The sequence below is a fragment of the Serinus canaria genome, chromosome 6 (genome assembly GCF_022539315.1).
Source record: "Serinus canaria isolate serCan28SL12 chromosome 6, serCan2020, whole genome shotgun sequence".
Classification (NCBI taxonomy): domain Eukaryota; kingdom Metazoa; phylum Chordata; class Aves; order Passeriformes; family Fringillidae; genus Serinus; species Serinus canaria.
In genome coordinates this window covers 2,974,881-2,989,286 of record NC_066320.1, presented here as the reverse complement: position 1 = coordinate 2,989,286, position 14,406 = coordinate 2,974,881, and the positions used below count along the sequence as shown (strand labels likewise).

At 44.5% G+C, this 14,406-nt stretch overlaps 1 protein-coding gene across 3 annotated transcripts in view; it reads left to right on the top strand.

Moving 5' to 3' along the window:
* MICU1 (mitochondrial calcium uptake 1) overlaps positions 1-14,406 on the top strand; it is a 90,731-nt gene that overhangs the window by 7,158 nt on the left and 69,167 nt on the right. For all 3 annotated transcript variants that reach the window (XM_018923902.3, XM_018923897.3, XM_030241199.2), the window contains exons 3-4: positions 3,895-4,056; positions 12,329-12,506. In XM_018923902.3, coding sequence (XP_018779447.2) covers positions 3,896-4,056; positions 12,329-12,506 — 339 coding nt within the window. In that variant the 5' untranslated portion in view covers position 3,895. The remainder of the gene's footprint in view (positions 1-3,894; positions 4,057-12,328; positions 12,507-14,406) is intronic.

The following is a 14,406-nucleotide window of genomic DNA, read 5'->3' as shown; positions in this document are numbered from 1 at the left end:
AGGGCTGAGGGATAATTGACAGTCAGGGGCTGAGATGGGAACAGGTGAAGAATTTTCCTACAGCATCTGTTGGGTCAGGATGTCTTGATGTGCTCTGGCAGCGTCAAACTTGGCTTTTTAATAAACACACAGCTCCAGAAAGCTCTTTTGAGTTCTTAGTGACTCCATCTCAGCCAGTCTCTGCAGGAGTTTTTATGCCTAAATAGTGCCTCCTAAATACAATTTTTTTTTTTTTTCAGAAGATCTCCCTGCATAGCAGCATATTTAAATTTACAATTGACATTCTGCACTAATTCATGAGCTTAACATGTCCTAGTAAAATTGTTCAAAAAAGTGCCTGTGACCCCTTCTCTGATGAAAAATTAAACACCCACTGGCTTATTGAATTACTGTTCTCCCTCTCACATGCTTGTGCTGCCAAGGCCAGCTTTGACATCAAAGTGCTGCTTCAAGTGTTTTATCTGCTCTGGATCCCCAAAAGATCCTCAGAAAGTTCAGTGCTGGGGGTACCCAAGTGTGGGAGGTCCCTTTTCCCCAGGCTGAGCTGCTTAGTGCTTTCAGTCTTGGAATCATCAGCTAATTAGGGGGCTAAAAAACAGGAGCAGTTATTTTTGTTCTCTCCTTTTGGTGTCAGAAAAAGGATGCAAGAGTTGGGATCTTGCAATTCTTATCTGCATTGGAAAAATCTAGGGCTTGGAAAGGCCAGGGGTGGACAGCTTGTCTCAATTTCCTTGGAGAGCAGATTGGCAGGCAGAGGGTCATTGTTTGGGGAAATCAAATACCCACATCAAGCCAGAACTGATGTAACTGTTGAAAGAATGTTGCATTTCTTCTTTTCACCTGACCTGGATGGTCTCAGTTTGAATGAACCCTGTTTTGGGTTGGAAGTGGAGTCTCTCTGTTGACTCTTCTGCTTAAAAAAACCACCTATGAATTGTGGCATAAATAAAAGTAGATTGGTCATTCTGTTCTAGAAAAAAAGCCCCAACTGTTTCATTTGTCCAAGGATATTGATTCAACCTCTGAAAGTAACTACAGAGCTGTTCTGAGCAAGAATTTAAGGTAAGCTTGGCTTATCTCTTGGAAACATAAATGCAGTTTACAGATTTCCTTGTAGCTGTAGAGCTAGAGCATCATGATAACTCCAAAGTAATAAAAATAAGCAAACATAAAATGTGGGGTTTTTTTTCCTCTGGGCTGCTTTGTTATATCCTATTAAAAAAAAATTATTATAGAAAATAATTCAGGAATTGGGATTGTTTCTTATTGTTAGCTGTAATCACATCAATTGATGGGAGTTTTATACTTGATCTCAGTTTTATTTCTTGCCCTACTGCAAACTGTGGTGTTGAGCTTTATGTTGCTGCACAGGACAAGATGCTTATTTTTAATCTTTCAAAAAGTAAGCATCAGCTTTCTCAAGTGATCTTGACTTCAGTGCCTGGAGTTTTTAACCAAATATACCAAATATCCTGGCACTTTTGATTTAAAAAAAGAAAATTGTGAGAGATTGTAGAACTTGCAGATGGAAAATTCATCTTCCAGAGGGATTTTTTAATTGCTCTGAGATGAGGATGCTCTTTATTTTGGGGTGATTGTGAGAACTGGCTGCTTTCAGCTCTCTCAGGCAGTTGCTATCAAGTGAACACTCTGGGTAAACATCCCAGCAGAATCAAGGATGGAGCTTGCTTGGACAAGGCAGATAATTTAGTGTTTCTTAAGGCTCAGGCAGAGTAAACATTTATGCAGTACTAAAGCCAACAATCAGAAATATTGTAAAAAATCTCTTCAAGCTCCCAAATAAATGCTGTGGGGCTTAATTTTCATTTTGGTTGATGAAATGATATGGCAATATTTCCCTTATCCAATACATGTTAGGAATATAAAGCTGTAATTAGGATGGAGAACCCTAGAAAGGGCAGGGATAGCTTCTTGGGGAAAGGAACACATGCATATTTTCCTCTGCATGGAACAGAAATTCATCCCTGGAGACCAAATGGGAACATCAGGTTTGTGTAGAGTGGAAATAATTTTAAATTTGAAATCAGAGTTGTTTTTCATAAGCATCTCATTGTTGTTCAGAGCTGGGGAGGATTGGAGGATCAGTGCTGTTAGCTGCCTGCATTCTATTAACATTTGAATTTTAAGCCTGTTTATTTGAAAAGGAATAAATAAAGCCATAATAATGCCAATTTTGATAGGAGCACAGATGAATATCAAATGGATGCTATTTGGATGGATTCATTGTGAGCCCTGGAATTTGTGTGTTTGCCCATGAAACAGGGTGGGGATGGACCAGCAGCTTGTGCCTTGCCACCTCCACCAGCTGTTGTGCTCCATCCCACCTCCCTTGTCTTAAGGCAAAAGTCTTAATCTGCTAGGAAAAAACCCACTCGTAAGAGATTTGTTAGCAATTTTTTATTGCTTTTTTTCTGTGCCATGAAGTCTTCAGGGCCTTCTCCACCACCTCTTGCCTTAAGAGATACTGAGCTCCAGCCCTCAGAATTATCTGCTGAATATTTGATGTGTCTTCCCATCCCAAATTCTGCATCCCTCCATTGTAGAACCCTGACCTGCAGCAAGTGGCACTGATATATCCAGCTCTGCAGTGGGAATGGCCTAACACACCACACACCTGAGAGGTGTTTGCACAGACAGGAGGTCCCAGGATCCTCATTTTTGGAAGTGAATGGTTTAGCAGAATGGTGTGGTGGCATCCTGTGTTGCAGGAGCAAATAGAAAACAAGAGTTGTGGCTTTATTTTTGTATTCTGTGGTTATTCACTGCCTGGGAATATGTGAGTAGAATGGCAAGAATGGGGAATAAAAGGAAAAATGAGGCTGCTGCTCCTCTGCTCTGTGAGGTTTTTTTGGGAATTCCTTTACCATTCTGTTCCTAATTTTAAGGATGACCTTGTGAATGAAAAAATTGCATTTGCCTCAGAAATGAAACCTTTATTTCACATAAACATGCAGCAAATTTTCTTTTCAAAGGCAGATTTACTCTGTGTCTTCAATCCTGTGAGCCACCAAAATTGCTTTGCCTCCTGCAGCTGGTGTGTGATGAGGTGGTGTTTCTGTGGTTCCTTTTTTCTTGTTGTAATTATGTTTAGATTTGTAGCTCTGCTTTCCCATTTGTCTCTGTTCTGTTGGACATGTAATGGGGTATGGATTGTATTTTATCAGTTTTGACACTTTGTAACTTGCCCTGTACTTACAGTTGCTTATAAATATTTTGCTCCAGGCTAGCTAAAAAAAGAGATTTAAGAACAGTAGGAATTTCTTAGGAAAATTTAAATGCCTGGGTTGGAGTTTGTTTGATAGGTTTGCTTGTTATTTGGCTAAATTTGCCTTTTAAAATCCAGCTGTGACTTTGCTCCTGGCCAAATGTCTCTTACCTGCTGTGGTTGCTTATCAGGTCTACTGCCATTTTCCATGCCTTGGAAATTGAGGGATGGGCTGAAAATATTTCATGGAATCATGGAATGCTTTGGGTTGGTAGGGACCTTTAAGATCATCCAGTTCCAACCCGTTGCAGGGCAGGCATACTTCGATTAAACCAGGTTGCTCCAGGACTCATCCAGGCTGGCCTGGAACATTTGCAGGGATGTGGAGTCCACAGTCTCACAGTCAAGGTGAGATTCCCTCTTGATGGGGGTTTTGGGGCAAGGCTGAGGAGTTGGAGTAACTCCGATGAGCAGCTGGATGTGATGGCCAGGTGTGTGCAAATACCTAACACTCACAGGTATTTAACCTGTTTATTAGGCAGATTGTGTGCCTCTTTCAGAACAGGTAACAAATACCCCTGAGTTATTCCGTGAAACTTTCCCTGCTTTAGGACAGGCAGCACTTGGAAGCTCTGTTGTTGTGCTAAAGCAGCGCTCTCGTTCCGCAGGATGTTCCGGCTGCGATTCCTGCCCGTGGCCGCGGGGCTGGCGGCGGTGGCTCGGCGTTCCCATGGGACAGCCCCGCACCCCGGCACCCGGCGTAGGCTCCTGGTGGCGGCTTTCCTCGGGACCTCTGCGGCCACAGCGAGTGCCAGATTCCTCTGGCAGAGGTAATACATGGATTTTTAATCTCTTTCCTGCCCCTGGTAAGTACCTGTGATGCTCCTGCTTGTCCTGGTACTGCTGCATGGAAGAAAGGCTGGAGAGGGGCTGGGAACACAAACCCTTTGTGGAACCACTGAGGGAGCTGGGGGTGCTCAGCCTGGAGAAAAGGAGACTCAGGGGTGACCTTTTCACTCTCTACAGCTCCTGAAAGGCGTCTGTGCTCAGGTGGGGTTGGGCTCTTTCTCTAGGCAGCAATTGACAGAACAAGAAGACACAGTTTCAAGCTGCACTAAAAGAAATATCGGTTGGATATTAGGAATAAGTTTTTTACAGAAAGGGTGATAAAGTTCTGGAATGGCCTGCCTGGAGGTGGTGGAGTCACCATCCCTGGATGTGTTTAAAAACAGACTGGATGTGGCACTGGGTGCCAGGGTTTAGTTGAGGTGTTGGGGCTGGGTTGGACTCAGAGATCTTGGAGATCTCTTGCAACCTGGTGATTCTGTGAATGGCTGGGGGTGATTTCCTGAGTATTTCTGTGAATGGCTGGGGGTGATTCCCTGAGGAGCTGCTTTGCTGCTGGCAGTGCTCTGGGATGGAGCAGAGCTCGTGATGAGGCGTTGCCTCACACGGGCTCTTTCTTGTGGTTTCCTGCCTCCTTTCCTCCCTGCCTTGTGGTTTGTGGTGATGTGAAGAGAGAAACCTTCACTTTCACAACTTCTGTTTGAAACAGCACATCTGGAGAGGGTTTGCTCCTCTCTTTTTTTGTGTGCTCTGCTGGCTGCTTGATGTATAAAATGCAGCAGAGGAGCAGAAGGGGACAGTCTGTCTTTGGGTGGGAAGGTAGCAGCACACAGGGTTTATGTGCATTTTCAGGGTCAGAGCCTTAGGACATCTCATGGGTTTTGGGTCTCAAAGCTCTTTCCTGTAACTGAGGTGAAAGGGGATGTTTGGGCTTTCCTGAGGTGACTCTCACTGAACCCTGGGGCTGTGCCATGTCTGAAGTAAAACAGGGACTCCCTTCTCTTCCATCAGCGTGGCACCAGCAGTGTCACTGAATTGCACATGACTGCAATTAGAGTCTAAAAATAAAGTATTTGCTGAAAGCCTATGTTCTTTTCATTCTAATACTCGGGTGATTTGTTGCTGGCTTCCTGCTCACCTGTGGCTAGAAGGCTTTAGTTTTAATGCAGTGGGAGAAAGGTGATGGGAATTGTTCTGGCTGTTCCTTAGAGCTGTCAAAGCTGGCTCTCTGCTAAGAGGAGCTGCTTAGTGGAGGAAGAACACTGTGATCCAGCACAGTGTCATTTTGTGCTGCATTTTGGTAATGATCTGCACTGATGCAGTCAGTGCCTCTGAGGGAATGGCCAGGATAACTCCCCTTTTCCAGCAGGGAAGAGAGTGGGGTTTTTCCACTTCAAACCTTATCCTCAACCTGATCAGAAAGTCAGTAGGACATCCTGTCCTATGTAAAGCTGTCCCAGAGTCATGGAGTTAGTATCTCCTTTCTGTAATAGGTTCCTCTACTTTTCAAACAAGCTACATTTTTAGTGCTGGTGTTGCTTTTATCAGGAGGATGGTGCTTGTGCTATGTGGAGTGCTGGATCAGGGAAGGATTTTTGTTGCTGTTCCTTGGAGGCCCTTGGGCACCTTCCTCAGCTGAGAGCACTGATAGAAATCAGTCAGTGAGACAAAGCTCTTATCAATCTGGAGAGGCTGACTTGCTGTTATTACTTGTTTTGCCTTTCCTTGCTCCGTCTCCTTCATCTTTTATAAATTTATAAAGTGCTAAATAGAATTGTACAGACTTTCAAGTATTCCTTCCCTATCTGAGCCATGAAATAAATCCTCAACGTCAGCAACTGTAAAATAAAAGTGCACCCAAGCTTACAATACTAATTTAATTACTTGGCATAAAGCTGCTGAATAAAACAAGGAACAAAACTGATATGTTTGATGTAGAAAATTTTTCACACTGACATCTGTGGAAATTTTAAATGGAGTTTCAAGTGGGGTTTTTTTAGCCTTGTTGAAAGAAATAAGGGATGAAGTGTAAATTTCCTTTGTCTTTCTGAAAATGGATATGAGGTGATCATTAGAGTTTAAGTATGAGAGCAGGTGAGTACAGAATGTTTGTAATGACATCCTCAGTTAGGCAGGTGTGTCCTGAGTTAGTACAGGAAGCAGCAGTAAGTATAATTAATTAGTACTAAGAGATAAATATGTAAATATTTCTTTACAATTAAGGCATTAAAGATGTACCAGGCCAGATCAAGAAGCAGTTGGGACATTTAAGTTTCTTGGGCTAGATAAGTGGGAAATGATGATGGTGGTGTGAAGAAGGACAGGAATTCTCAGGTACAGCCTGAAAAAGTGTATTTCAGGTGGATTCTGCAGGGTGTGCTCTGAGCAGCAGCAGCAGCCAGTGCTGGGGTAAGGAAGCTCACACCGAGGTAGAGAAGAAATCAAGGAGTGAAAATATATGGAAAAATCCTCTGGTTGTATGATGCAAGGCAGATTCAATTGTGTCTTCCTGAGATGGGAGGTGGGTTGGTGGGATCTTTGTTTGGTCCACTGCAGGTAAGTGTTGGTCTTGTTGCCTTCCCTGCCCTCTGAGAAGTCCTGCTGCCTGCTTTTGGGGAATGAATCTCTAAAGTATTACACAACAGAGTAGCTCATGCTGCTGCCTTTTCCTGTGGCAAGGAATACTTGAGCAGTGCAAATAGCTGAGCTTAGAAGACTAATGAAGTTTACCCTTTCTCAGCAATAACTTAAACTCTGAGGATTTCCAGCTGGCAAGAGAAGCAATTAAGTATCTGGGCATTGGCATAATGAATTGAATTAATTGAAATTAATCTTGGTGCAGTCATTGGCTACTCTAAATGGGGCACTAATATATGAGAAGTACTAAATCTCACAGTTTGTGGCAAGCTTAACGTTTGTAAAAAATATTCTGTTACTGATCCTGGTGTAAAACTTGTACTTTCTAGTGCCTGGTACCCATTTGCAGTGTTAGGAAATGGCTGCAGATCTGTTCTTCATGTCACAACCCTTCTTGGCTGAATCTGTGGGCCTCTGAAAGCCCTTAAATTGGCATTTTGGTGCTGAAGCTTGTTAATCAGTCTAACATTGAGTGAAGTAAGGGAGCCAAAGGTACCTTTGGGCCCAGAGTGACTTCTGTAAGCAGAATCCTACCAGTGCTCTTCCTGACAGACTGAAAACACTTAGTTAATGATCCTTTTCTTATCCTTCTCTGAATCAATTAGTGGTAAGAATAAGGGTCAGACGCGTGTTGCTCTGGAAATTGCTGCCTCAGACATGGACCTTGTTGGAGCCAGTCCAGAGGAGGCCAAGGAGCTGCTCCCAGGGCTGGAGCCCCTCTACTCTCACGGGGCTGGGAGAGCTGAGGGTGCTCACCTGGAGAGGAGAAGGATTGGAGAATTTGGAGCCTTTTCCAGTGCCTAACAGGGCTCTAGGAGAGCTGGAGAGGGACTGGGGACAAGGGGGAATGGCTTCCCACTGCCAGAGGGCAGGTTTAGTTCAGATATTGGGAAAGAATTGTTCTCTGTGAGGGTGGGCAGGCCCTGGCACAGGGTGCCCAGAGAAGCTGTGGCTGCCTGGATGTGTCCAAGGCCAGGCTGGACAGGGCTTGGAGCAGTCTGGGCTAGTGGGAGGTGTCCCTGCCCGTGGCAGGGGATGGCACTGGAAGGGCTTTAAGGTTCCTTCCAAGCATACTGTTTTGGGATTCTATAACTCTGTTTAAGAGTGCACTGATTTTTTGCACCAGTGTCCTGGGAGCTTTAGAGTAATTTGCTTAGAATACATTTTTAATGTGAGAATTGCTGGAAATATCTTATGCCAGCTGAAACAGAGACTTCAAAAATCTCTCTTGTATTAAAACAAAGGAAACCACATAAATCATAATCAAGAGGGAAGAAACCTGTTTTATAGCTATAGAAGTGTCAGGTACAACTTAACCTAATGTATGGGAGAAAAGATGAAGAATAGGAGGTATTATTCATGTGAGTTTATTTTTAGAGCCCTCACGTGCTTACATGTTGGGGGGATGGAATGAGCTGGTCTTTAAGGTCCCTTCCACCACAAACCATTTTGTGATTTTATGCTTTTTTTAATTCTTTGTGAGAGGTGACACACTCAAGAGACTCTCCTTGGGATTGCTGTGCTGAGGGTTTTTTCCTAAGACTTCAAGATACATTGGTCTGAGAGTGGTGTCTTGAAAGAACTCTGTTCTCTCCAGTGGCTTTTGGCTGAATGCTGAGGTTTTTTCTCCATGGACATTGGGGAAGGAAAGGATCAGATCCTGGGGGCACAGCCTGTACCCCACTCTGTTTGGAAATGAAAGCAGCATCTCCTGGATTAAGAAATCCCAGATTTATGCTCACAAGGACATTGGGGTAATGTCAGGACACCACAGTATTAGGGTGACTGCCTTTGAGAAGTTCTTGCCACAAATTCGTTGTGCCAATTTATGTTGGTGTTGAGTATGTGAGAGATGAGGAGGGAAGCAAAGTAGTAAAGAGCCCTGTGAGTGTGGCAACACTCTGAAAAATTGGCTTGTGGCTCTTCATCCTCTCTGGTGAATTTCTTTATTAAATTTTCAGGTAACTAATTTAGGTGCTGAATATGGTTGAGCTGAGGGTGAGCCAGAGCTCCTTGCTGAAAGTTCTCCAGATCCCTGGAGGTTGCCTGTTTTTATGAGTGTCATGTCCTAACTTGCTGTTGCATTAAGCATGAAAGCCCTGAAGTCTTAAGTGGCTTTTAAGCCTCACTGGGATGTCCCCAGATGTTTACATACAGGGGGAATGGCAACTCTTAGTTAGCTGAGGAGCACGTGTGCCAGGCAGGATTGCTCCCTCCTGCCTCTGGGTTGCTGACGGCATCTTTGCTGACTCCTGGGTGCCCATCTCTTACATTTCTTTCTGACACTGAGCAGCAACTGATAGCTGAATATTTTGCTGCTGCCTTCAGGATTAGAATAACTGAGCACTGTTATCTCTGGCACAAAGTTTAGTGATTTTTTTTTTTTTCATGCTGTTCTGCTTCTGTCACTCAAAAAAGAAAAATACTTTCAAGTGAGGGGTTGTGATTAATTGGAAGAACTGCAACTTGGAGCCTTGTGCCAATGCCCAGTGTGAGTCCCAGCATCCTTACTGCATGGATATCCCATGGCTGCATGTGTTTGGCTCTCCTAAAGAATGGTTCCCCAAGAGAGAATTTATCATTGAATGTCTCTGGTAGCTCAGTGTTTTTGGGGAGGATGAGGAATCTAATCTTCCACTTGATTGTTGGCTTTCTCCGAGGATTCAAAGGAGATATTGCTGAGTGGGTGGGAAGTAGTCTTTGATTCAAATTCAGTTCACTGCAGAGGAAAAAAGTCTGAAGAGATCAGAATGGTTGAAGCATGGCAGTAGGGTTCAGGATCCAGGGCAGGCACACTCTGTGGGGAAAGGCTGGTGCTGGTCTTGGCACACAGTGAAGGGAGGCTTTGTATTTTCATTTCCTTTTTTGTGCAGAAGCTGCTGCACCAGGAATTTCATTGGAAAGTCAGCCTCATCAAACAGGGGAGAAGAGAGAGTCTTCACTTGCTGAGGGAAATTCAGCACGGTGTATATTTCTGAAGCCATGGGCTTTTTTTCCCCTCCAGCCATACTCTGACATCTGCACTGAAAGGCTTTTTTTATGTGGACTGAGTATGGAAGTTGCAGTTGTTGGAAGCCAAGGATTTCAGCAGAGGGTGGTAAAATACACAGAGAAGGTGCACATAGAGAGCTGCTCCTTCAGTGGTTTGTTCAGGACTTTGAGAAGTAGCCTACAGACTCTGTCTTTCTCCTCAGCTCCTTTTCCTGGATGCTGGGATGGTGATCTGAGTGTAGAGCAGAGTTAATTACCTGGATAAACCAGAGGGAGGAAAAAGCTGACTGTATTCAAACAGCCTCCATCTGTATCACTGGAGCAACTGACTTGACAGCCTGATGGATTGAAGGAATGTGTGGGATGTGCTGAAAAAGTTTGATTTTTCAATTTCATCTATCCTTTCCCTGGTCTGCTAGTTGTCAGTCAAGCACTGCAGGAGCAAATCTTTCCTGATACAGCTATTCTCCAGCATGTTTCCTATGGGATACCTTAGTTGTGGAGATAAGCAATTGATTTCCTATTGCTTTTCTGTCCCTTTTCCCAAGAGGTTCCCTCAGAGCTACTTAAGACAGGTGTCCTGCCTGCACAAGGGCTTTCCATGTCAGTGCTGCTGGTGTAGCCTCAGCTGGAGCTGCATTTTTCAGCCAAACCCACAGCTCCTCAAGGGTATGCCAGTGCTGATATAACTTTCAGGAAAGGCTTCAGGACAGGTGCCAGCTGTCTGAACTTTGTGCTCTCCAAGAGAGATCAGCTGCAGGACTGTTCTGGGGAAAGAGCTTCCCTACTTTAAGATCCTTGTGGAGGACCCAGGTTTGGATCCTGTCTCTGAAAGTTTGGTTTAGTGGAGGCCATAAGGATGGTGCTTTGATGTAAGACTCACAAATATATACAGGCAAATTGATACTCAGGGCCTTTTAGAACAGTGTGTAAAGCTCCATTTTAATGTAAAAAGGCAAGATTAATACTGCTCTTCACTGAACACTTGTGTATTTTATTACATCAGACCCCTGTAATGGGGCTGTGTTCTGTCCCACTGTGGACTAGAAACCTCTGAATCCCTGTCTGAGCTAATCCCTGCCAACCCAAACCATTCCATAAATGATAAAGTGTCTTCTTCCCACCACTACTGTGGAGTTTGCAGTTCTTTAGCCCATTCCCATCTGTCTTGTTCTGTGCTGTCAGTGAATTATTGGATGCTGATAAGGAGAGAGTTGTCTTTTATTTTGGTAGCATTTAAATTAATTGATGGATCACTTACACTCATTGCTCCTTCTTGGAAGCTGATGTGCTGAGATTGCTGCAAGCTGTGGAAGGTGTCCCTGCCCATGGCAGGGGGTTGGAAGGACAGGATCTTTAAGGCCTCTTCCAACCCAAACCATTCCATGATTCTGTGATTCCTGGGGAGAAACACACAGGCTCTCTTCTGTTAGTATTACACAGCACATCTGTGTTTTCCAGGAAACTGGCAGGATGAAGTATGTGTAGCCTTTTGTTTAGAGCTTGGGAGACTTCAAAAATCTTGGTTTGTTTTTGTTTTTCTCCCAAGGCAGCCCTTTTAAAACAAGCTCACACAGCTGTAAATGACCACATTCATAGTTCCAGGCAATACCAAAGTGACCAAGGAGCAGCACCTGTGTGTAATCTCCATACCCTGTGATTAGTCCAAAATAAATCACCAGGAATGCAAAGTAAAGACAGATTTACTTAAATTATGGGCAGGCTGGGATGTTTCCCTGAGCTGTTTGAGTCTTTTAGGAAGAGAAATAATTTTGTCAAACCGTTGGCTCTGTCGTTTGTGACATGTTAACGGATCCTCGGAGATTATCATTTCACTGCTGTTAATGTGGTCTGAGCTCTGTCTGATTCTAAACTGCTTTACAAGTAAAGCATGGGAAAGCCAGAGCATTGTTTGGCTTAGGGATTTATCCTGCTTTTTATTTAATCATCCCATTGCCAGTTGCAGTTCTGAGAATTGCTCCTGATTCTGAGTGATTTGAAGTGTGGAGTCTTGGTCTATGGACAGAATTGAAGATCTTTGTATTTGAACAGCAAGGTCCTGGGCTCTGCCAGAGTTTTATTTGCACCTTGAGGACAAACAGCTCCAGTTTTGTTGTCACAAATCCTGAAGCACTGGTGTTTAGAAGAGTCATTGGTGGAAGAAGGGGATAAAACAGCTTGTCAGCTGCTGGAGATAAAAAATAAATCAGCTGAGCTGAAACAAAAAGGTTGTTCATCCTGAATCCTGCAGTGCTGATGGTAAAACACATTTCTGTCACTTAATACATCTTTTTGGGGAAGCAGAGGTGGTATGATAGTGCTAGAGGAGGTATGATATGCCTTTCTCCCAGTGTTTCTTGCATCTCTGGTTTTTGGGAGAGGGTGTCATAATTCACTGAGTGATTTGGACTGGGAAAACTTACTGTGGCCATTAGTCTGGGTTTTGATGTGGGGTGGAAATTTGATTACAAGAGGGGAAAGCACACTGAATTCCAAGGGGACTGGTCACTTCTTTGCTTTTGCTTTGCAGCCCTCCCCACTGAACTGTAACCAGTGGAGCCTGGCAGGACCGTTTTGTGGCACCCCTCAGTCACTTCCTAAACAAGTGTTTTCTTTTCCCTGGTACAGGGCCTATGCAGAAGACTCTGTCAGACACGGCCCGAGGGCAGAGCCAGGGGAGAAGATGAAGCAGGAGGAGGAGGAGGAGGAGAGCAGCAGTGAGGGCAGGAGGGCAGTGGCCTCGGGCGATGAGGAGGCGCCGCCGGAGGGGAAGAAGAAGAAGCGCTCTGGGTTCAGGGACCGCAAGGTACCAAACTTGGACATCTTGCAAGAGGGAAAACTTGCTCTGTACCTGACTGTATTTTCTGAGGGACCTCACTCTTTTGGGAGCCTGCTTTCTCAACATGTTGTCATGGGTTTCTGCAGGTTGAAATTTGTGTGTTTGGAAAGCACAGTACACTGATCCTCTGAAATGGAGACCTCTTTTCCACCTCCACTTACATGTCCAAGATAATCAAGGCTCCTGCACTGATGGCTGTTAGGATGATGAGTGCAAAGCAGGGAATTGTGGCCAAAGCTTTTAAACCATCTGGGATGTTCAGCATGTATGTCTTCGAGTCCATCCAGTGCATGTAGGAAGAAGTAGAGGGTGAATGTGGAAGGAAGGGTTGTAGGAAAGGTGTACTTTAATTCTTCATTTCATTATTCTGTGCAAATGTACTTGTTGAAATACAGGCTCAGTCCCCCTTCTTGGTTAGTCCTGGCTCTCTCTTGATGCTTCTGGCTATTTCATTTTCAGATCAGACACATTTTCAAGATGAGGAAAACTTGAGTTATAAACTCTGTTGTTGGTTTGTGATCTGCCTTCGCTCTTGGGGAGTTCCAGGAGCTTTGGGTACCTCAGAACTGACAACTGGTGTGGCACTATTTGAAACCACTGTTATTAAAGGATGTGTAATTTGATCTGACAGAGTCCTCTAACTGGGAGCTGGCAGACAGCAGTATTTTATTTTTCAAGCCCATCTGGATGTCAGTTTTATAGGGCTGTGTTGGATGATATAATATCTTTGCAGCACCAAAGAGGAGAAAGAAATTGTGAAGAGCCATCTACTCCCATTTTGTTATGACTTGCTTCTGATACTTATTTTTAAGCCTGTATTCTGGAGGTTGCATCTCATTAGCTGTTAAATTGTGGGTATTCATATATAGTGGCTTAACAGCTTCTCATGAAAAATTAAGAGCTGTTTCCCTTAGAGCTGCTGAATCATTTTGGTTCCTGGTCAGAAAAGATTACACAACTTGAGATTTCAAGGGCTTCGTGGTATGTGGGGCTCCAGACTCTCTCCTGTTGTGACCTGTTGGTGGCAGCTCAGTGAAGTTATGTAGTGAGATACTGTGCTGAGATATTCAGAATTGTCCAGAATTGTCTCAGGCTCTTGGAAGCTGCTGATTTTCATGGTAGCTCGGTGTCAGGTGCTCTGACAACTTCAGCTCTTGCCAGTACCACTCAAGAAAAGCAGGTTATTGCTTTTTTCCAGTGTTAGCAGATGGAGGCAGGTTGCAAAGAGCAAACCACAGTCCACCTCCACCCACACTCTTACTTTTGAATACAGTGAGTGCAAAGATTGATTTTTGTCTTGACGTGGCTGCTGCTGGGGAAACCACAGGAAGTTTTTTTACATGCAAGGACTATTGTTCCAGTTGTTTGAGATGTGCCTGTGTTGACCAGTTCTTTCCTTCCCAAACTAGGCAGGGAGGAATATGGCCATGATTTCCAAATGAGACACAAGCCAGGTGTGCCCAAAAGATGGGAACAGTGTGTGGCCTGGATCCCTTCTCATCCCAGTGTGCCTTCTCCAACAGCAGGAGCTCAGGAGCAGCGATTTCCCTGGGGACAGCCCTCATCATCTTTGTGCCAGCACAAGCCTTTTCTCTGCAGCCTCCAGACAGCATGTGCCTTGTGTGGCCTGAATGCCAATGTTGCAAAAGCTCCTTTAAAAGCAGGATGTGCCGGGTATTGTCCCAGGTGCCTGCTCCCTGTTTGGTCAGCAGTTGCTGCAGTGAGTCACCCCGGGAGCTGTTTGAATGTGGCCAGCTCAGATGACAGGGAAAGGTGTGCCCTGCTCCCAACTCAAAATCAGGGCTGCTCCTGGGATGTGCTGCTCCCCTAACTGTGTAGCACCTCGGGGATTCTTGACTCTTCTATC